Source organism: Leptinotarsa decemlineata, unplaced genomic scaffold (genome assembly GCF_025532065.1).
Source record: "Leptinotarsa decemlineata unplaced genomic scaffold, Ldec_3_MD MMD2_tig00001393_RagTag_RagTag, whole genome shotgun sequence".
Lineage (NCBI taxonomy): Eukaryota > Metazoa > Arthropoda > Insecta > Coleoptera > Chrysomelidae > Leptinotarsa > Leptinotarsa decemlineata.
This window is the reverse complement of record NW_027412562.1, coordinates 5,378,500-5,403,447: the sequence shown is the minus strand read 5'-3', so window position 1 is coordinate 5,403,447 and position 24,948 is coordinate 5,378,500. Positions and strand designations below refer to the sequence as shown.

The 24,948-nt window shown below is 34.7% G+C and overlaps 1 protein-coding gene across 1 annotated transcript in view; it reads right to left on the bottom strand.

Annotated features, from left to right (window-relative positions):
- Nucleotides 1-24,948, bottom strand: part of LOC111515800 (major royal jelly protein 9) — a 68,776-nt gene that overhangs the window by 41,085 nt on the left and 2,743 nt on the right. Inside the window, exons 2-5 of the mRNA XM_074175886.1 lie at nucleotides 18,537-18,746; nucleotides 7,671-7,861; nucleotides 2,208-2,303; nucleotides 1,915-2,152 (exon numbers count right to left, since the gene is read on the bottom strand). Coding sequence (XP_074031987.1) covers nucleotides 1,915-2,152; nucleotides 2,208-2,303; nucleotides 7,671-7,861; nucleotides 18,537-18,746 — 735 coding nt within the window. The remainder of the gene's footprint in view (nucleotides 1-1,914; nucleotides 2,153-2,207; nucleotides 2,304-7,670; nucleotides 7,862-18,536; nucleotides 18,747-24,948) is intronic.

Below are 24,948 nucleotides of genomic sequence, written 5' to 3'. Positions count from 1 at the left end.
CAGGAAGAAATTACTAAGATCGTTATAATTACCTCTTTTGAAATTATAAAAATTCGGAATTGCTCTATCAAGTACTTTAATTCTTGGACAACTAAAATAAAATTCAATTGGTGGATGATAGGAATCAGGGTGTACTAATGCCATAACATTTTTTTCTAAATTTATCACTTGTAAATCTAATATTCTAATATCTACATTTTTCACACTATTATATTGGGAAAATTCACCAAATGATAAGAGGTCAATCAGAGGAGAATTGGTGTTATCAGTGTTCGTTGGAACAAAAAAAGTGTTACATTCACTGGGAACCCATTTAATATATGGAAAGTTAAAGTCTCCAAATATAAGTATCGGGTCACCTGTAAGTTCATCAAGATTTTGTTGAAGTTCTGAAGCAAAACACGTTCTTGCGTAGTCATTCCTGGGTGGTAAATAAATACAGCAAATATGTACCTTGAAACTATTGTCGTCGTTGAAGATAGTGATTCATAAATCTTCTGCTTCATTTTGGAATTGTTCTCGAAGCACAACTTTAATATGTTTTCGAACACATATTAAGACACCCCCTCCAGATTTTTTAACATCAGAACAAGAGGCACTTTTCCGATCGCGCCGAAAGAGGTTGTACTGAGACACATCAAAAACTTCAGAGTCGCAAATTTCATTAAAAAGGTTAGTTTCAGTTATCAGATAAAGATCAGCCAAAATATTCAGTGTATTGAGTTTAAATTCCGTCAGTTTCGAACGTAATCCATTAACATTCTGTCCGTATATCATTAATTTATCCATGGAAAGAGTAACTACTATAGGAGACGTGATCTGTAATCGTGAATCACAATTTACATTTTATTGATTGAGTCTCGATTTTTTATGGCTATTATTCTGGAAGAATCAGACTGTCTACAGAAAATTACACCATTTTTCATATACTTGTATTCCTTGTTTTTCGCAGCTAGCCTGTCTTCCTTATACAATATTTTGTTTGCTAATGTTAAATGCTCGTTGATATAGAATGCATCTGAGATTCCATCCAAAGACATTTTAGGGGAACTACCATTAGCGATACGTTTGGTCTTGACTGCCATTAAGTAGTGCTCCTTTTCTCTCCTCGATGTAAATCTAACGATTATATTTTTTGCTTCAACATTAGTGGAGTTGTGGTTCACCTGAACTCTGTGAACATAGTCGATGGCAGCGGGCCTGACTTCGCTATCAGTATATATCCCAATTTTTTCTATTATTTTGTTTAGATCTTCGTTATTCTTTTCAGAGACACCTTGTATCTCAATATTATTTGAGCGGGCGGCCTGATCTAGTTCGTTTATTTTCAACTGAAGGGTCTCCATATCTTTTTTTATTACTTTGTTTTCATTCAATAGTTGATCGGTTTTTTTGATGTAATTATTAAGCCTTGAGAGTTCCTTCTCAAAGTCAGATATTTTGTTGCTACAAAAATTAACAGACTCTAGAAGTGGAGCCTGTTGTTCTCGGATCTGTCGTAAGTCGGCACGGATTTCATCCAAAGCATTCGGAGCAGAGTCACCGGACCTCTGAGTATCAATCATTGGCTGTGAATTCAACAATGCTGCTGCTCCGACTGTTGTTCGGGGACGACTTCGGCAATTCAAGCATGTCCATGAAACACCTTCCGTTCGTAGGCTATCGAGCTGATGGCCAACAATATTGATACACTGCCCATGATAAAACCGAGCACAAAAACTTCCACACTGTAGGTAAACCAGGGTTTTCTCGATTCACCGATTTATTGCAGACTCTGCATAGTTTGTCGGTCATTTCCAGCTTAAAAAGATGGAAATGAGTTGATTCATAAGTGCGTTTTGTTTGGGCACTGGATTCCAACTCAATTATTATCATTATCATAACGTTTCAAGAAAAAAAAATAACTTCACTCACCAGCGATATTATAAGTACCAAAGTTGGGATATGGATACATTGTCTTGTGAGATACTCTCCAAGAAGTCTGTCGTTGAAGGTCATACACAATGATGGAGTATGTTTGGCAATCTGCCAAGTAGACAAAGGTGTTTCGACATTGATTTCTTGTATCCCTTATCTCCACTACGGGAGTGACTAGAATAGAGCGAGATTCTATCTGGCTGTTAGGAATTTCGTACTTGTGGATAACTCTGTTCTGAAAATATGGCAAAAATCATCATCATCTGCAATGGTTATTTTAGGGAACTCACAGTTTTCAAGTCGAAAGCTAGTAGCTGAGGAGGACATATCATTTTATCCACCAGTCTGCCTGTATCTAACACCCATAGCCTTCCGCAATCATCTATCTGCAAACAGAAATACTAATTATCACGAATATGTTGAATTATTGATGAACCATTTCTACTTTTTATAGCTAATGACCAAGGACGTATTAAACAGTGTGGACATGAACAGCCCAACTAGCAATTTCGTATTTTATAATAGTTGCGGAAACGTTTCGGAGAAACAAATTATAAAACTGCATTCCTCACAGAAATGTTTTCGAAGTGTTTATAAAACTGATATAAATAGGAAATTGGCACCGTTTTATAAAGCATTATAGTCATTATCAATATTTTGTAAGGCCTTTTACAAACACTACAAAACAGTTTTATAAAATTTGTCTAAAACTCTTAAAAAGTAGTTTTATAAAGACTTCCCTTATTGCACCTTTGCAACATATTTAAGCGACACATAAAATGATCAGGAGACAATTTTATAAGAGTTTTTTAGTAGTTCAAAGTAGGCGTTATAAAATATAATACAGTCGAAAACGATAACAATAAAATAAAAAAGTGTTGAAAATGTTTTCTTGAAGACGCAAGAAGTAATTTTGCATGGGACACTAGGAAAATATTATAGATATGTCACCAACTGAAAACTAACAAATAGAAAAGTTGAAGCCATTTTAAAATTTCACTTCTGCACTCATAAAACTTATAAAGACATTGTTTGTGTTTCGAAGATTGATATTTCTACTGCAAATGGAATTTTATTGACAAATATATAGCCTATTATTAGCAAAATTTAAGCGCGCCACTCATTTATAAATGTTGTCGGTAAAATTATTAATTATACAAAAATTCACTCTGTCGACATAATAATTTTCTGGTCGCAAACTCAACTCACTTTTTTCTAAATAATATAATGTTATAATATTTATGTACATTTCAGCTGTAAATATCACTATATGTGCGGTATTTCATATTTTCAACTCATCTAATTTCAGTATCCCGGATCGCTATCATTTAAAATGGCGTCGTTCTATAAAATAAATTGATATCAGTAGCAAGCATTTCAACGTATTTTAGCTACTATGTTACCCCTATAAAACTGTTGAGAAACACTTAGTTCTGGGAGTGATGGTATTGCGGCAGAGTCGGACTACTTTTAAAGCTATAAGTTTCTACAAAAGTGCTTGTATGAATAAGAGATTTCTTACATATAGTTCGAATAAATATTATCTGTCTTTGATGTTTTGGCTAAAATGTTTCATCGATTATAAAGGCTAAACGACGGGTTTTAACCATTATAATAACCTTTTCCTGTTTTTCGCAAGAAAAAAATTGAAGCACTAGGTCAGGTAGGATAGTTTGAAGTATTTTTTAACATTTCCAATATACAGGGCGACTCAAAAAGCTTTCAGAAAGTCTTTTTATGGAACACCAAGTCATTTCTTCGTCTATTTGAAGCACTTCGAACTGAATCTAAAACTATTATATACCCCCCAATAAATGCTCAAAATGGCCGCCATTGAGTTATCATTTATTTTTATTTATATACTTCGGATACAAACAGAAAAATCCACTACAGTATCCACACAATGGAATTATTATCAAATTGAAAATATAAATTATTACACTAATATATGCATATCATAGTGTCTAAAATTGAGGATGAATTAGAATTGAATACAGTAACAATAAAAACTGATTATCAGTTATTGACAAAATATATCAATGAATTATAATTTATAGTAATGAGTTTTCAATATTTTTTTGGCCCTAAGCTACGATGTATTGAAAATATAGAAGTATTTTGCAAGAGTGGTACCTCATATTACTGGAGTTTTCTCCCAACACCAAACTGTTCTAGATCCACTATTAAGATTTCCGACCGTCTTTTTTTAATAGATGGATTTTCTGAAATAATTTGAACTCAACCAAACTAGCCCAAACCAACCATTATCCCTTCTTTTACTAAACAAAAAATTATAAAAAAATATTTGTTACAAATAGAGTATTCGAACCAGTCGTCACAAAAATTAATCATTAGTCAATCAATCAACATCCCAACATCAATGGCATTTACACTAACGAATACCTATGGATATGAACACTGTCACGAATTAATTATAGAAAGCGGATAGCGCACCCATTTAATCGAATTTGAACGCGAACGCATACGCTCAAATCATAAAATTATTGGAAACCTAGATACTCCCAAATGGATGCAATTCCGTGAATCACCTTGTATGGTTTAGCTGCTATAATTGAACTCCCATCCAACTCATTTCTATATGAAATATTTTTTCGAAACACAACTAAGCACGCCGTTATTTTGATGTTTTTTTACACAGAATACTAAGAATACGGCCCTATTAATATTTGTTTGCCTTTCTGCTCCGCTGTGGCTCTGCTGTCGGTACACAACTATTGTGATTGTTATAAGTTAATTGGCAACATTTTTGCTAATAAACGACACTTTGTTGACTCTTATAATATAAATTACTTATATTCATCACATATTACCTTTTTTATAATAAATATCTGTTGTCTAATGCTAAATACATGGTGAATATTAGACATAACCTATATGATCGCCGATGAAATATTGTCGATATATAATGTATCATGCGTTTAGAGAAAGTGAGGGGTAAGTTTTTGATGTTAGAATATATCTTTTAATTAGCTTCAATAATTGACCAGATATTTGATAATTCAGGCCTATATTTTCAGTTGATAGTTTTTTTTTGAAGCTGGATTTGACTCATTTCATCTACGTTTTATGTATATATGTTCACCATAGTTCCTTCGTCATGGGTAAATAATAACCAACTCTCATGGCCAAAAATTGATGCTGATAAGCTTATACGAGCCCACAATTCTATGCCCGAAGCCAGTTGGTTTACAATGATGTATAAACTGAAACGAAGTCATTTGATGACCTACCAAATTGCTGAAGAAGAACTATTAGAACGAATGCTGAAGAATGACGGTACAGAACAAGAAAAAATTATCAATTCTATGCAACCCAAAAAGCAAGCAGGGTTATTTTCATTCAAACAAGTTGTCACAGAAAGTGTGAAAAAGCCAGAGTGATGTATCTTTTATGGGACACTATCTATATGACATTAGGTATTAGTTATTCGAGGAGTTACTTCTGAATACTTTCTGTAAAGCATACCTTGCTGTACCTGAATTTGTCATCATTTAAAGGGTTGTAATACGAAACTGCTTCACTCAGAACAAAATATTCAGGTTTTCTAAATAGATAACTAAAAACTGAAACTTCAAAGTGCAAACCCTTTGTATTTTACAGTCCTCCAAATTGTGAATGATAAGGTTGATTTACTGAACCCAATGCCTTGAAAATATTGAATTTACTTACTGGGTACCTATACTCAATAAAAATCAAATATTTAGAAGTTGCTGAAGAATTAATTTCCACCACGATATCGATGGTGTCCCATTTGAATAACTAAATGAAAATATTCTTACTAAACACAACTGAAATTTTGAAGATTTTTTCAAAGCTGTGATAAGGAATCGATGTCAGCTGGTTGTTCTTAATTGCTGCATTTTATTCTTGGTGGCTGCAAATATATATTAGCAAAAGCAATTCAATTTTATAACAGTTTTATTAGTGTTTTTGAATTGTTGTGAATATACCATACTATAAAATAGTTGGGAAATTATCATTGAAGTGAAGTGACAAATTTAGTTATCACAAATTACTCAACGGTTGTGAGATAAAGATATTGTTCACGGAAATTAATCGTTTTAGAATAAAATTCGGCATTCGCCGAAAAAGCGCATTTCAGTTTTTACTCCGATCTAGAATTTTTTGGTGATCGGACTATGTAGATAAGAATCTTCATCGTATTATTCTAGAGAGTAGTGTGTTAGGCGGGGTTTGTTGAAGTGGTCTTCTCGTTCATCTGATTTGACTACTTTCGATTTTCTTCTTTGGAGCATATTGAATCGAAAGTTTATGTTACGCAACCTGAGACGACGCAACAGAAATTTATAGACCTAATTACTGGAACTTGTGCTCGCATTATATTCTAAAATGTTAGAAATGCGTTCGAAAATAGACCAATGAACTGCCAAGGGGTTCCAGTAGAACATTTTGGTGCACAGATGTTTTTATTATACATGAGATAAAACATATCGAGGTTGAAATCGTCCTTGAAATCAACACTCATCCGTTGCAAAAGATTGCAACTGATTTATTTCTCTTTCCATTGAACATTTATTTAAGAAAAGTTGACATAAGGCGGCGGAGTTACGAAATTCCTAGTCCCAAATTCAAGCATCGACAGTTACACAACCATTTATCGTAATTCAAAAAAGTGAAAGTCATACCTTTCATACATGTCACAAGACCCTCTTTTCCATTTAAAAAAATTAGTTTTTTTATGAAAAAGTACTGAAAATGATTATTTTTCATAAAATGTTAGGTATTATAGTTAATGGATGAGAAAATTGTATTTTTTAAGGTGTTATTCACTTTGACGTGACAAAAAACTGATGGAAAAAAATTTTTTGGCTTTCTACTCCCATCTCCATACAAAAAAAACGTGTGAATCTTCCAAAAAAGAAAGAAACTAAATAATTTCGAAATGAACTCTTTGCAGAGATTTTTAGATCATCCAAAGAAGTAACTTTCAGACACAAACTGGATGATGGAACCTTCTCGAAACAACTACTTTCATAAAATAATCAACCAACCACTTTCATATGAACATTGAATTATACGACAGAAAAATTATTTTCTAAACAATTATTTTTTTATGAAAATTGGATTACATTCAGTGAGTACTCCAAGCATTAATTATGGAAGTTATTCAGATACGATGGGGGACTATATTTGTATTTAGGAAACTGGCAAAATTAATAATAATGATAATAATAATAATAAAAATAGAAATCTTAGCCGCACAGATGCAGAAGGCTGTCATTCTTGGCTCACTGCGCTTGCTCAGGGCACATGATTCTCGGACCCAATGATCACTTACCCCACGGTATGGGGAGTGGTCATTGGTTGATAATGCTGGCGCGCCCAACCGTATGTATCGGGGCTTCGGGGGATAGGGCATGACCAGCGCACACTACGGTGAAAAAAAAAAAATAAAAATAGGACTCGATACAATATAAGCGTAACCTCTCTATGGCCTGGATCGATTACCGTAAGGCATTTGATACAATTTCGCATGAGCTCATCTTGCATTTGCTCAGATGCCTTGCGGTACCCGACAACATAGTGAGATGCATTGAACAACTGATACCACTTTGGCGAACTCGCTTTAGCATAACATCTGGTCAAACAAGAGTCCAAACAGGGTGACGGAATTAATCGACTTGTGTTACGTTGATAATTGAAATGTCTATGAAAAAATGAGACGAGGTGGACAAACAGATAAATATACAGAAAACGATTATTGAACTCACCATTACTCTGAATACAGAAACAAGTCTGTCAGTCTTACAGTCATTGGAATTAGTGTGCCAGTCCCATGATGGGTATGGTGTAATCACTGGATTACCATCCTTGACTTTATCAGAAACCGTTCCCAATGTTGCTGGTGCTCCCGACTGAAATCTTGGAATTGTAACGAAGACTTTCGGAGGCAATTTGTCGCCTGAAAGGAATAAAATAATATTAGTTTCAACAAAACAGATCAGTGGTATCTTTGTCTCAAATGTGAATCACACTGGTACTTTTTTATGGCGAAGAAATATAAGATGATCCATTATGGTGATAGATTGCAAGATCCTACTTGCATATTAGCTTTATCATGGGAAATGAGAACAAGGTAACTTTTTCATACTGCCTGACTCCCATTTATTTTTTCTATAAAGGTCGTTTTTAGTTGATTCGTTTTCAGGTCAAGGATATCATTGGTTATTCCGAAGAACATCTAATAACCAAGTAATAAACAAAAAAAAAAAAACTCCTAACTATCTACGTCGTTCACGATATCTCATTCGTTAATATTGCCTGAAGTTAAGCCGAATACCTTGTCTTCAATGGATCCCCACAATGAAAAATCTAGATGGGTCAGATCACGTGAACGTGGTGGTCATTCCTTAGGACTCCTTGCTGTTTCCTATCCATCGTCCTGACATAGTCGTTGCAAATAGTTCTGTAGCGGAGCCCCATCGCGTTGGAAATACTGATATTCCCTCTGGATATTCAAATGCAATACTTGCAATAACTCAACTAAGAATTTCAAATATAATTCCCCCGCCAAAGATGTCTCAAAAGGGTGAGGATCAATATTGTTGGTGTCTAGCATACCGAGCCAAATATTAACCCTAAATCCCTCTTGGAAATATGTAGCTCTATTTAGAAAGGAACTTTTGTGTCGCCAGTGATGATGGATGTTCATGTTGAACCATCCGTTATTTGTGAATTTACTTCTATCACACTATTATAAACTTTTATTACAGATTTCTTATCCTGACGATGTTGTCTGAGTAGTCATCTAGAGAATATTTTTCTTCTTTTATAAATTAAACGCAAATGGTGGATTTTTCTGATTTTGTGAGTTCTGAATTTATTTCTTCTCAACATTTTTCGAACTGACGTAGTCAATATAGCACTATAATGTGTATCTCAATGATACTTCTTTGTTATCAATTTTTCGGTATTCTACAAATCCTGAGTCAAATGAATATCACTTCATTATTATCGAAAATGTTTTCTGGACTTACCCAAAAGGCAAATTTCAGTATCGCCACTAGTTACTGCACAACTCTTAACGAACGAATAGCCGACATCTCTCAGGTTAAAATTCCCCAAACAAAGCTAGCGATCCAGTAGCTTACTCAAACATCTCGCGTATACTAAGGGTAAGCGCACACTACAGACTTCTTATCGGCTGATAGTTAAGTTGGATGCTTATTAGTATAGAATCGTAATGTGAGTCCGCACATCTAAGCGATTTCAGTCGGCCGACTGAATAATCAGAAACAAGTTGGATACGTTTTCCAATTCTGATTCAATTACAAAGTTGGACAACTATCGGCCGAGTTCTAATCAGACTGTGTGTTTATGAGAGTGCGCAGACTCACCAACTAAACAGTCGGTGCCTGCAGATTCCCCACTCTACATTCCATTGTTGATATCTAATATCAAATAGTATCTAGTACGTACTTTATCTTCAAATATATTTGCGTTTTCATTACATTTTTTTTTTTTCATAATTATGTCGAATATTGCCGAATGTTCAGTAGAAAATTTAATTGCGGAAGTTGAAGAGCGACCTGCATTATATAATGAAGCATTAAAAAAATATTCCGATGTTAATATTAGAAAGAAACTATGGGATGTGGTTTGTGCAATTGTTATTCCTGCATGGGGTGAAATGGATGCTGAAGACAGAAGAAATCAAGCTTTTCTCGATAAAATTCTTCAATACTTCCAATACAACGCGTCAAAATATTCATCAACAACTGTTCAGACTTTTCAGTTGGTGGTCTGCGCGCCCGCTCCGAACCGAACAGTTTTGTTTGAGTAGTATCCCCCCACCCAACCCAACCAGACTAAACTATCGGCCGATAAAAAGTCTGTCGTGTGCACTTGCCCTGAACAGTCGGTGCCTGCAGACTCCCCACTCTACATTTCATTGTTGATATCTGATATCAAATATTATCTGAAGTCTATCCAAATCCAAGATAGAGTAAAACAAAACAAAACCGAAGCGTGATGTTCACGTGATCGCCCAGTGTCAAATGGAAAGGGCAGCGTTCATTGGTGAATTCGCCTTCTTGTTTTCCAAGATGTCCATTACAGACACTGCTGATGACATTGTGAGCTATCCTCGGAGTCCAGCCAGGAAACGATTCAAAAAAGACATTTGAGTGTTGAGATGAAAGAAGTGATTTTAAATGTGTTCATGAAAGAGAAATTGAGACATCAACTGTCGAAGAAGTCGTATCGAAAGTTTCCGATAAAATTGGAGTGTGTTGCGCTTCGATTTACAATGTTTTACGGGAATATAAACAAAATCATACATTTTCCAAACCAAATACAAATCAGAATCGTCAAACCATTATAAAATCATATTGATGATGTTTTTTCGGAGACAAATTTCGGAAAACACATACATTGGAATTCCTAACTGAATCTGTTATTATAGTGGCTACAAAAATCGACGAAAAAAAAAACAGAGGAGCGTATTTGAAAAATGAAGTTGATGATGAAATATAATAAATGAAACGTCGCATTGTGAATTGTATTATATCAGATGATAACGAATATGAAACAGTTTTCAAAGTTCCTCTGCCTTTTTTATATCATTCAAAATGATATAAAATGATATAAAAAAGAAATTCGACAATCTTAGTTTTTGGTGAATATTTCAAGAACAATCACTGATATTCTTAATCTAAAAAAAAGATTATTCTAGTTACCCAAAATGAAAAAAAACTTTTGACCAATTGAACCGATCTTGTAGGCCCTATCGTTTTCGAGATAACAATACTGAGATCAGCCAAAAAACGCCTCCGTAGATGTAATGAAAATGAGTACGAAACTAAGCTAAAATGTAATAAAAATGAATGCCATGAATTGAAAACACTTCTACAATGTTTTTGTAATATATCGTGTTTAAAAATTGTGTAGATAAGATCATAAAAACTCATTATTGCCTTATAATTTTTGAGTATTTCCTACAACATATTATAAATTGAAATCCCCTAGTTTACGTGTTCTGATTATTACCGTTTTTTTTATGAATCGGTTTAAATAAGATGATGATGTTATCCATGAGAATTGGTGTGGTGGCGAATACGCTGCCTAATCCATTCTCAATTCACAGAAAAAAATCACTACATATTGGTCTTTTTCATAAGTCTACAAAAAGTCCGCGATGACATATGTCTATTTTTTAAGGACAGCTTGCTAAACACATTTCATTTTCGAAAATAATGATATAATGTAGTATGGATGAAAAAAACAGTAAACCACATAGTAAATCATTTTGAACATTGAGGTTCTTGAGTTGATGAGTATAGTCTATACGAAGTCAATCCAAACAGCTAAATGAAGGACTAATGTATTGGGTCTGATAAATTCATTAATCAATGCCATATAGAATCATCTCCCACATAAAAATAATAATAAGACCTCGTAATTATATCACGCCTCCCATGCCATACAAAAAAACTGCCAACTTTCGGTAACTATTTAGTATTTATGCTATTCGAATTGACTTCGTATACAACTACTATACCTACCTATACCCATTTCAAAATACGGACATATATTTATTAGTGAATTGAAAGAATTGAGTGAATCATTCAATGAAATTATTATTAGTTACTAGTTGGGTTACCTGGCTTCACGCAGATACTTGATATGAAATTGTGCTGTGGTTGGGAAAAAAGTAAACTTTAAATTATGAGAGGTCGATACATTTTCATATCTTGTTATATATAGCCTTACCAGTGGGTATCCCTACTCACACAAAGAAGGTTTGAAATGGTGTGATGTTCCTGAACCTCACAGATCATTTTTGAACATTCTGAAATACTCCATAATGTTCCTGTAATATTGTGGAATGTTCCCCATAATTCAAGATATTCTAGAAATGTCTAGAGGATGGAACTTCCTGTTTCCATATCTTCAAAAACACGCTTTTCAAATAAAAACGGAAATTTCTCCTTGGATGGGGTATAGAGAGTTATCTGGAGTATTCCCGAACATTCCAGACCACTCCAGAATGTTGTGGATTGCTCTCAGAAGACTTGAATATTCTAGATCATTTTACACTTTTCTTTAAGGCCAAATTTCTAGTCTTCATATCTTCAAAAACATGTTTTTTAGTTAAAAACTGATATCCCTTCCACGAATAGGAGAAAAGGGGCTACAACCACATACTCCGGGATTTTCTGTTCCAGATAAGTTACGAATATTCCTGAATATTCCAGGATGATCTACAACACATTCGGATATTCGGATATTCTGACTGTTAAACTTCTAGCTTTAATATCCCCAAAAGCACGACTTTCAGGTGCAAACGGGAAACTTTATCATTGACGAGATGATGCGACACTAGGATACCAGAGCCTGATCCGGTTGCTAGTAATTTAATGCTCCATTCTATAGATTATGAAAACAGGAACAAAAGAAATTATAACAAGAAGACTGGGAAAAAATAAGTTTTCAACCCCTTCTGTGAAGTGTACATTTTTATATAGGGTACTGTTTTTTACTAAACGGTTTTATATGGCTTGCCCTGTTTGTTTGGGTCGAATTTAGTCCTATTAACAGATTGATCTGATATTTGGTAAACACATTTAGTTTTGATGACAATACACTTCAATAAATTATGTATCATGGTAAATACAAGATAGCCGCAGCTACAGTATGGCGAATTATACATTTTTTCACAACTACCTCAATATTGGTATAAAATGATAGTGTTCGACTAGCAGACACTTTGAAAATAAAATTCAAATTCTGTTGAACTCTTGAATGAATGTATTAATTTTAGACAACTCAACTCGTACTTTTATTATGTCAAAATTAATCTCTTAACTACATATAAACATATACAATGTGGACGAAAACAAATTAACAAATTATGAAAATGGTAGTTTTTCAACACCCTCTCCCATCGAATAATTTGTTCAATTCCATTGTTTGCCGTACAATATTCAATCTTGGCTTGAACAGCGCTTTGGTAAGTGCATCTGCTATTTGGTGTTCTGATGCTGTTTTTTGAATTGAAATAGCACCATTTAAGACCAGTTCCCTTACAAAGAAATGTCTTATATGGATATGTTTGGTACGTCTGTGATATTATGGATTTTGGGCCAAGCGTATTGCAGCTTCGTTATCGACCATCAATACTGGATTACACTCCATATCCAAAAATTCTTCATATAGCTGTTTCAACCAAACCAGTTCACAGGAAGCTTCACTTGCAGCTACTATCTCAGCTTCCGTTGAGGAAATAGCTACTGAAGTTTGTCGTTGACTGAACCAAGATATCGCACCTCCAGCATACATACAAATAACACCTGTTGTTGAACGTCCCGTTGTTTCATCTCCGCCATGGTCAACATCACTTAAACTTCTCAGGCCATCCATACTGGTTGTTTTGTACGTTAAACCGTAATCAGTTGTTCCTTTGAGGTCCGAAGTATTCGTTTTACTTGGATACAATTATGATTGCTGGGATCTTCTAACGACCTGGAAACAACACTGATTGCATAAGCAATGTCTGGTCTTGTACCTGTCATTAGATACATAAGAGCCCAACCGCCTCCCTGTATGGAAAAGTTGTATTCAAATCCATTTCGGATTCGTTCTCTGATTGAATACAATCTTTAACAATCGGTGTTGAAACGGGTTTACAATCTTGCATGCCAAAGCGTTCTAATACTTTTCTTGTATAAGCTGCTTGATTTAATTGAATGGAACCATCTTTTCTAGTTTTGATTTCTAATCCTAGGAAATAGGAAGCAGGTTTCACTGTCATTTTGAAATCATTCTGTAAGCTTTGCAAGAAATTATTCTTCAATGTATCATTAGTTGTTGCAATCAACCCATCATCAACGTATATGACCAAGATTATCATATCATTTCGATGTTTCTTTATGTATAAACATGGATCTGCATCACTTTGCTGGAAATCAAGTTTCTTCACAACATCATGGAATCGCTTATTCCAACATCGTGGTGCTTGCTCGAGTCCATATAAACTTTTCTGAAGTCGACATACTCGATTAGTACCATCCTCATATTCTTCAGGTTGCTTCATATAAACTTCTTCGTCAAGCTCGCCATAGAGAAATGCAGAAGTAATATCAAACTGGGTGAGAGTCATTTTTCTACTAGCAGCAATACTCAGAACAGCTCTTATCGTACTACCTTTTGCTACAGGGCTGAAGGTTTCATCGTAGTTTTCACCCTTCCTTTGTGAATAACCTTTGATAGCCAATCTGGCCTTGAATTTATCTACAGTACCGTCTACATTCAGCTTCCTTTTGTAAACTCATTTACATGGAATTGCTTTCCTACTAGCTGGCAGTTCTTCCATAATCCAAGTTCTATTTTCATTTAGGGATTCAATTTCATTTTCCATTGCTCGAATCCAATTATCTTTTTCAGGGCAGGAGATGGACTCTTCGTATGTGAGTGGCTCTTGAGGTTCGGTTATTTCACTAGCAACGAAACGGAGTGGCTTTCTGATTTCATGTCTATCTCTCAGCTGCTTTTTTATTACAATGTCCTCATCTTCTAGAAATGGATCTTCTATCTCTTCAGTTTGAGAGCCGGAGATATCCGGTGTATTTTTAGCATCTGTGTCAACTGGTATGTCTTCTTCTGACGTCCCATTTTTACCAGTAGAAGGTACTCTTGCCATAACAGAATTCAATGGTTTATCTTCGTGAAAAATTACATCACGAGATCGTATTAGCCTCTTACTTTCTTCACACCAGTTACGATATCCATCATCATTCTCATATCCAATGAGTACTCCTTTTATAGCCTTTCTATCCATTTTCTTTCGGCATCTTTTTGGTATGTGCGCATAGCAATAACTGCCTATTACTCTGAGATGCCTCAAATTGGGCTTCTTTTTAAACCATATTTTGAAGGGAGATTTGTCTTTAATACCAGATGTACCGGATCTGTTTAAAATATAAACAGCTGTATTGATCATTTCAGCCCACAAGCTTTGACTTATTCGTCCTTCTCTAGCATGCATCAAAGCTTGGGCAGTTTCAACTACTGTTCGATTATCGCGCTCTGCGCAACCATTCTGCTGAGGAGTGTCGGGCATGATGATTCTTTGTCGTATTCCATAGTTATTGAGAACTTTGGTTATTTCTCTATTTGAGAATTCTCCACCTCCATCTAACAAGAATTCTTGAACGTTGTAGCCCATAGCTTTAATCTCTGCGAGTAAAATCTTCAGCTTTTCTACAACTTCAGATTTTTCTTTGATGAAGAAAACATAACGGAACCTACTGAAATCATCTTTGAACTTGACATAATACCGGTAACCTGACTTGGATGGACAAAAAGGTCCACATACATCAGCATGTATTCGTTGTGCAGGAACATCAGCTCTGTCTCTGGTACCAAACTTCATTATATGAGCTTTTCCGTAAACGCATCCTTCACAAAATTCACTGTCCAAATTGACATGTAAACCAAGTTCACGTTCGAGTAGCGATTTCACATGTTTTTTCATTTTGGTGTCCAAGTCTCTCATGGTACAGCTGTAATACGTTTTCATTGCCAACTGCATTCACATTAACAGCAACTTCGGGTTTGACGAATTTCAAATTCAGTTTGTACAATCCTCCACATCTGTTTCTTGTTCCAACTAAAATAGTTTCTCCGGAGAGTTTTATTTGACATTTTTCAGCACTTGAAATAAATAAGCTATCCGTGTTTTTATCTTGCACGGATAAAACAGAGAAAAGATTTTTGTTTATTTCTGGAACATACCATACGTTTGTCATGGTGGAAATCTGTATTCTTCCGTTCACACAAGCTTTCACTGTCAGAGTACCTTGACCTAGAGCTGGGATTGAATCTCCATTAGCTATTGTGACCCTGTGATTTTCATCAAATGGTGTATATTCTTGAAACATATCACTTTGATTGGTGATATGATTCGTAGCACCATTATCAACATACCAAAACACGTAGAATACAACACGGAGTTTGTTTCTGCTATGAGAGTCACATTGGTATCATTAGTTTTATGTTTTTCATTTCAAACAGTGTTTTATTTTATGCCCTTTTCGTTTACAATATTTACGAAACAGGTTCATATTATGATTTTCTTTGAATTTTTCTTTATTTTCCAAGAACATCACTTCCTCTTTGACCAAGGATTGGGATGATAAAGCTTTTTCGTATGCACAAAGTTGATTAGTTAAACTGTCAATTGTTCTATCGCTCTTCGACATTAACATCCAACTTGACTTGAATGAAAAATACTCTGGAGGAAGAGTCTCCAGAATCTTTCAAATCAGCAACAATTCTGGTATTACCATTTATTACTTTATCCTTGGCGATTTCATTTTGCAGAATATTCCAAAGATTTTTGAGTTTAGAAATATGAGATGCAATGTCATCTTCTGCGTGTTGTGTGTAGCTGAAGAATTGCATGCATGTGTCATATGTTTTGTCCTCAACATAACCATCATACAGCCTGTGCAATTCTTGCCACACTTCACGAGCAGTAGTGTACCTCATCACTTTTGCAAGAGTTTCTTGAGTCATATTTACTGTAAGAACTAGTAAAGCATTATTGTCTGCTTGAATGAAGTCTTTCAACTCCTTGTCATACTTTGTTCTCTGAGTTTGGGTTGCGTTTTCTGGTAAAGGTTCGGGTAAAGTTAATTTTCCTTCAACTACCTCAGTACCGCCTTGAATACTTCTTAATAGTAAGCTGCTCTTGTATTTCCATGATGACCAGTTTGACTTGCCCTCAAGTAATCCTATTTGTATTTTAGTTGCATCCATTTTGCTTTAGGTAGAGCTTGGATTCAACTGAATAAAAATGATAGTTTTAGAACACTTGTCAATGTCAAAAATTTTCAGCAAGAAAATTTCAGCAGTTTCTTAAAATTTGCAAATATTTTTTATACTCCGGAACCTCAGGCTAACTAACCACGCTCTGCTACCATGTTGAAGTAGAGTGTATATCTCAAGTAAACTCTTGAAAGAATGTATTAATTTTAGACAACTCAACTCGTACTTTTATTATGTCAAAATTAATCTCTTAACTACATATAAACATATACAATGTGGACGAAAACAAATTAACAAATTATGAAAATGGTGGTTTTTCAACACATTCAAGATGACCGCAGGTAGAAAAAGGCTGATTACGTATTTGTTCACAACTACCTCAACATGGGTATTAAATGACAAAGCTTGACAAGTAGAGTAGTAGTACACTTTGAGAAAGATGCAAATTCAAGATGGTCTCAGCTACAAAATGGCGAATTACATATTATTTCACACCTACTTCAATATGTTGCGGTCCAATATTGACATTTCGAAAGGATTGGTAAACGGCGCTATCGGCTACATTGTAGAAATTGTTCGGCCTCAGTTTCATCGAACTGAAATGTACGAAACATATATACCGTTAGTTCAAATCAACTTTGGAAGAAACAGCGTACATGTTATTCACCCTAAAGCCATACAGTTTCTAGCAAAGTTCAATTATGGGACGGCTGAAAGAAGGATGTTACTCTTAATTTTGTCATGAGCTTCCATTGTCCACAAAATTCAAGGCAGCAGTGTAGACCACATTTGTGTATTTGGGCTCGAAATTGTTTGGAGAAGGACAAGCATACGTGGCTTTGAGTCGAGTGAAGTCTTTGGACGGTTTATGTATTTAGGAGTTAGATTGCAACATATTTTTGGGAAATAAACCTTGTGATACTGAGGCACTGAATGAACTGAACAGATTGGGAAGATCTGAGTAACACAATTAGAAAATAAAAACTTGAAAATAAAATAAATAACAAAATGTTCATATTGGACAGTTTCATTGAAAAAAAAAGAAAATAATGATGCAGATAATGTATTCAAAGCTGAAGAATAATTCGGAAGTTCCTAGGTAGCAGTTATCACACCACCCTCCTCAGCAATCTACGGGATTGGTTGGATGAAAAAATAAAAAAACCGTTAGGAGTAGCGTACTACGCCCAACGATTTTATTATTTTTTTATCCGATCATTACCGTAGATTACTGAGGGTGTGGTGTGATTACTGCTACCTAGGACTTTACGAGTCATTTTTACCTTTTAGCCAATACCTACATCATTATTATCTTTTTTTGTTCAATATAACTATTTTAACAGATTTTTTTCACTTATTTTTCACTTATTTTTCATCGACAGTATCAACTTTTAACCATACTCTTTCAAAAAATTAATCACAGTTCACAAGTGGAAAAAACCTCTTTGATTAATTTGAAAATAACTATTACTTTTTTGGTAAAATTTTTTTTCCTCTCTATTCTAACTCACTTTTTAATCAAGTAAACGTTTTTATATCAAAATTGTGATTCAAATTGTGGATTTCTCAATGTTTGATATTATATGAGTAACTATGCTCTTTGGTTTACAATATAGGTGGAAATGTTTATCGAAAGAAAGGAGGCGAATTCAAATACACCCTAAAACAATGAAGTGACGGACCAAGAGAGAGAAAAGAAAAAAAAATAGTTTTTCCAGTTATATTATCCTACTCAAAATTCACTATTACCTTTGGTTCGGTGACAACTCTTCTCAAATATAATTGATTTTAAATAACATAATACTCACCTGGTGGGTAATACACATCTACATCGATAGGTGCTGCTTGAGATGGTACGAAATTTCCATTGTCAAGATCTGCTTGTCTTTCGTATTCAGAAGGATAGTCAAATTCAAGTTGTGACCATTGATATTTTACTTCTAATTCAGCATTTTTACCGAAATTAAAATGAGCATTTGCTTCCCAGAGTCCTATTATCAGGTAGAAGAAACTGACTCCTACAGCAAGAATGATACATTAGATTATTCAAGTTGCCGCCTGAGAACATAACGTATTTTATCTACATTTGTGGGCATTTTCACTCCCAACAGACTGGAAAAAATAAAAAGCGTGAATAAGCACTTCATTAAGGGGAAACCTATTTAGTTTATCTCGATGAGATGCGGCGTATTTTTCACGAAAAATACTATCTATCAGTAACTTTCCGTTCTCAATAATTTCTGCTTCTCTTCATTTTTGAACTTTCTTCACATATGTCACAGAAGTTTCTGAATATGGCATATGTCAATGTTGTTGACTGACTTCTGAAACATTCGATGTAGTCCAAGTTGTTCCCTGATATCAGTCTGTTGCTATTTTGCCACAGTACATATTTTTCTTCAACAACGTTCACATTAATTGAAAGGAATATGTTTTTAGGGGGAAAGATAGCTTTGGGCTTCCTTTTTCTCCATTCTTTGTTCAATAATGGAGAGGTAGAAACGCAAAATTTTCCTTTTCTAAACATTGACATATTCTTCATTTCAAAACTCCTTTGACATCTGTCGAGGAAGTTTATAATAAAGAGAATCAGCGGAAAAAAACTGCTAGTATACTTGGAGTTTTTCCAATTCTGGCGATTTATACCTCGAGAAATATGGAGAATCAAGAGCTGTTGCGCTTGATATTTTCACGATTTATTATTAGTTTTGGGCTAGGTTTAGTGGAAATTTCGTTATAACCTCTAAAATTAATTACGCGTGGTTGGGGTAAAAAGGTCCAATGTGGACTCTTTAACCACTCATTAATATGTTAGTCAATAAAGACTTTTTTGTTTCCGTATGCGCAATTATAAAAGAAAATTCGATCGTGGTACTATATCTGTTGAGTTGATGCAACGTGCAGCAGATTTAGTTATCAATGAAAATAAATCATTGAGGCAGGTATGTCGTGATTTTGAATTAAATAAAACTTCATTGTCAAGATTTATCAAACGAATGAAGATTTTTTTTTAAATTTCAATTTATTTTTCAAAACCATTTCACATACAATCATTAATATTAAAACCACCAATAATATGAAAATAAATAAAAATAAATAAAATGATGGATATTGAATAGTTGTTTCAGTTTTTTTTTAAATGACTCACTGAAGTAGAGTCACGCTAGGCAAATATAGCCTGTTTTGTGATGTCTAAATCAGCATGGCGATTGTACAATTGTACATCTTATGTAATTGTATTCACATGGTAAGTGAAGCGTTCTTTCATTTTTTATGAATATAGAAAGAGGATAAGAGAGAGAATTCAAAATTAGGGTTCAAATGAGATTGGATAATTTGAATCATTTCGATTGGGGCATAACGGCTTATTGTGATGTTATTGTTAAATTTTGGTAGGGTATGTGTAGTGATTATATACACAATATATACAAAACATAAGTAAGTATTTATTTCAGTATGCAGTTGGAAATTTTTCTGGGTGATTATGACCCTGATAATTTGAGATTTGGCTATGGTTCTCCACGGCAGATATTCAATACAGAACAAGAAACCAGTCTCAAACTTGTAAAAATTTTCCACGGCATAGGTCTTAAAGAAGTTCGTCGCATGGCTTATGACTATGCCATTAAATATAAAATAAATATACCGAAAACATGGCATACAAATAAAATGGCCGATGAAGTTTGGATGTCTGCCTTTCTCAAACGTAATTCAAGTCTCTCCATTAGAAAACCTGAAGCGACTAGCCTCAGCAGAGCTACGTCTTTCAATAAGTCTAATGTGCAAGAGTTTTACACTAAATTAGCTGACGTAGTGGACCGATTTAAATTGACAGCCGAAATGTTGGATCAATAACATTCGGTGAACGTGGAACTAATATATCCCTGTTTGTAGTGGTTTCAGCTACAGGTTCATCAGTTCCACCCACGTTCATCTTCCCTCGCAAAAAATTTCAAGACCATTTCATTCGGGATGGTCCTACGGATTGCATTGGTGCTGGGAATTCTAGTGGTTGGATCACCAATGACGAGTTTTTCATATTTATGCAGCATTTTATCAAGCACGTTAGACCTTCTGAAGAATTTCCCACTCTGTTGGTTTTAGACAACCATTCTTCCGAGGACATGATTAAGGCCGAGCTTATGAGTGTCATTAAACAGCATCGTGACAGATAGCGCCAGCATATGGTGGATACAATAGCTCGTGCTGAAGGCATCACCATTTTGAGACTTCCTCATTACCATTGCGAGTTAAACCCGATACAATTAATCTGGGCTCAAATTAAGGGTTACGTTACTCGTGAAAACGTGACATATAAAATTTCTGATGTCCAACGTTTATTAGAACTCGCAATGAAACGGATACGGAAAGAAGATTGGGCTAATGCTGTAGCCCATGTGATCAAAGAAGAAGAGAAAATGTGGAGATTGGATCATTTCATTCGGGATGGTCCTACAGATTGCATTGGTGCTGGGAATTCTAGTGGTTGGATCACCAATGACGAGTTTTTCATATTTATGCAGCATTTTATCAAGCACGTTAGACCTTCTGAAGAATTTCTGTTGGTTTTAGACAACCATTCTTCTCATTTATCTGTACCCACACTTGATTTAGCTGAAGAAAATGAAGTGGTCATGCTCTCTTTCCCTCCACACTGTTCACAAATTACATCCACTTGAAGTGGCCCTTTTAAAAAATATCTGTTTTCAACTCAAGATGCTTGGATACGGAATAACGCTGGAAAAACCATGACCATATATGATATTCCTGGAATAGTCCGCACTTTTTTGCCTTTAGCTTTGACACCGAGTAACATAATGAGTGGATTTGAAAAAACTAGCATATTTCCTTCAACCAACATAAATTTAGTGACGCTGATTTTGCATCTAGTTACGTAACGGACCGACCTATGGAAACTGTCAGTACTGAGCCACAGCCTTCGACATCGTCCACTCCTTTGCCAACAGTATTGTCTAATCCACAGCCTTTAACGCCATTAGACCCGCAGCCATCAACATCATATGATATACAGATATCAACATCAGTTGATCCGTGTGGATGTTTTCCCCCGAAATCGAGCGACCACTACCTAGAGCCTGACCAAGAAAGTCAACTATTGATAAGAAGCGTCGGCTATTTTGACGGATACCCAGAAAAAGAAAATCTACGTAAAGAACAAGAAACTTTGCTACGAGAAGTACAGTGACAGTGTTCCAGGTGAAGTTTGGATACAGTGCAATCTTTGCAAACAATGGGCTTATGAAACATGTATATCAAACAGAAGTTGAATTTACTTTGTTTGTGATAATAATTGTGATTCAGAAAACAATGAGTCTGATTAGGATAAAATAGAGGCACCAAGACATGTTGACTAGGTATGTGTAGAAATTGAAATTAAAGAAGAGTTTAATTTTTGTGTTACGGTTAAAGAAGTATATTTTGTTTTTTGAAAGATTGTTAATTGTATTGTTAAAAGCCTTTAAAAGATTATGTGAGATTAGTTATAAAGTCAGGCTATGCCAACATTCATAATGAATAATGCTGTCTTGTTTAATTGTGTTCTTCAATATAGACTGATTAGTGAATAAACTATTATAAGCTCAACAAAGTTAGAAATTATCAGTAAGACTGTTACTGTTGTAATATGATTAGAAAAAAATATGTTTTGTTTGTTGAAAAAATATTTTCTTTCAGAATAGAGACTTTTCAATAATATGAAACTGGGAATTATAATATTTTTTTTTTGTTTGAAAATTATAATACTTTTGAAATTTTGTTTTTGGATTGAAAATAAACGACTCAATTTTATTGAACCAGATATTGTTTCAGTTGCATAAAATCATTTTTGAATAGAAATTGATTATTGGACCTTTTTGCCTCCTGCCTATCCCTTTTTACCCCTCCTATGGGACAAAAAGAGACAGACGACAAGGCCTAGAAAAGTTGTAGAAACACATATTTCTATTACAATAATTCAATTAAAAATTGAGTTAAACATAGTCAGATAACTGTTAATTTGATTAGTGTTATATATTTTGATATAGTATAGGTCGGTTGTCACAGTATAATTCAAAATAGTCAAATTGGACCTTTAAGCCCCGTTCTACCCTACATATCTCAGCAACTATTGATGCTTTATAAAGCTCAGATCAGACTGTCTTTGGAGTATAGTTCTCATGTATGAAGCTCTGCCCCCAAACTTACCCTGAAGTTGCTGGATTCTATCCAGAAAAGAGCCATCCGCAAAATTATCAGTTACGACATGGAACTGATAACAAGAACGATTTTCTTTGTGATCAATATTTTGGAAGTACGCAGTAACCGATCGGAGTGAAATAAACACTTTGCCCTTTATACATGTGTATAAAGTTCTCCATTACAATTTCCACATTTTTTTGAATATACGGATTACTTGTTTCATGACCGATTTTGAAAGATTTATCTAGACCCAAGAGAAAAAAGAAACAGCGGCGTCCTGGGACGTTCAGATTTCACAGTGAAATTTTCATATAAAGATACGTGACAAACAACTTTCACGATATTTCTATTAGTGAATCATTTTAATGAAATCAACTGTTCAAAAATAAGGTGAATGTTCAAATTCTGCATGATACGTCTATTCGATTAGCGATTTTCCAATCTTTTCCTGTTGGTTCACTCATCTCGAACCTATGTTCACAGTCTCTGCTGTTTAGCATGTTCAGTTTGTTGGTGAGAGGCATAAATGTCAGAAGTGTTTTGCGTGTTCCGCAATTTCCTGCTATCGAAAAAAAACTGATAATTATAATACAAAATTTATTGATAGAAAAATAGTTACATAAACTAAAAACCACGAAGTCGAAGACTGTCTGTGGTGTGCATGTAGTCTTTGGTAAATAGTGTCGATTAATAATGTTTTTTTGATTGATACAACTAGTTTTACTTTATTTTCAGTATTTCAATTTTAACATTTGTTTCCAAAAATGATTTGAAGCTTTAATAGCAGGCTGTACTATCATCTTCATGGCTCTACTCAAACTGAAAGTTTTATCTTCTTGTTTGTTCTTTTATACGGTTAGAACGCCTCAGTGTAGGTATTTGCTCTCTCCTGTCTTCCAGATGTCTCTTTGAATTTGCCTGTATTTGGGTTACATCAGGTAATATCCTTTGTGTTGGATTTTCTCCAGTTTCATTGTTTCTAGAAATGTGTATTGTATCGTGTAGTATATTGAATGTTAGGTCATGTGTTTTGATTTGTATCTGCTCCCCCATAAGTGAATTATGACTTTTGAATTTATAGATGTTTAGGTTTTCCCAGAAGGCCATACATTTTCCTTTATTGACTTGTTTATGAGTTTGATGTTTTCTGGTGGGGGAAAGTTACGTTTGTTTTGTATGGCATGTGTTTTTGTGCTCGTCGTACCTTTGGATCAGTTTTTTCTTGAATTGGCAGATATATAATTTACTGCAGTCCGAGCATTGTAAGCTAAACACTCCGTTTAGGGTTTTGTCTTCTCCTTTTTCATAGCTGTTTATTTTTTGTGTTATTTTCATGATCGGCTTGTGAGTGATGTTGATGTTCAAGGGTTTGGAGATGTTTGTTGATTTTTTGGTTTGGTTACCTATGTATGTGAATGCAGTCCATCGTTCTGTTGTTTCATCTGTTGAAGTAGTCTGATCCTTGTTCTGTATTTTTGTTTGATTCTATTTTCTAATTTATCTATTGTCTTTTGGGTGTATCTATTCTTCTTTGCTATATGGTATATAATTTTCTTTTCCTTGTTCCGGGCTTCATTCGTAAGTGGTATCCTTAGCATTCTGTCTATGAATGCGTTATATGCAGCCATTTTGTGTGATGGTGGGTGATTCGAACATGCGGGTATGGTGGTGCTTATTTGTGTAGGTTTCCTGTATATCACCATTTGAAATTTTGTTTTGTTGTGGTTAAATCCGATAGTAATGTCCAGGGAAAACCTAAGCATCCATGAATTCGAAAATCATAATTCACTTATCGAGAAACGAATACAAATCAGAAGCCAAACCTTACATTCATTTACTACACAATATACTACACATTCCTAGAAACAGTGAAACTGGAGAAACTCCAACACAAAGAGACATCAGGAAGACAGGAGAGAACAAATACCTGCACTGGGACGTTCTAACTGTATAAAAGAACAAACAAGATGATATAACGTTCAGTTTGAGTGAAGCCATGAAGATGATAGTACAGACTGCTAT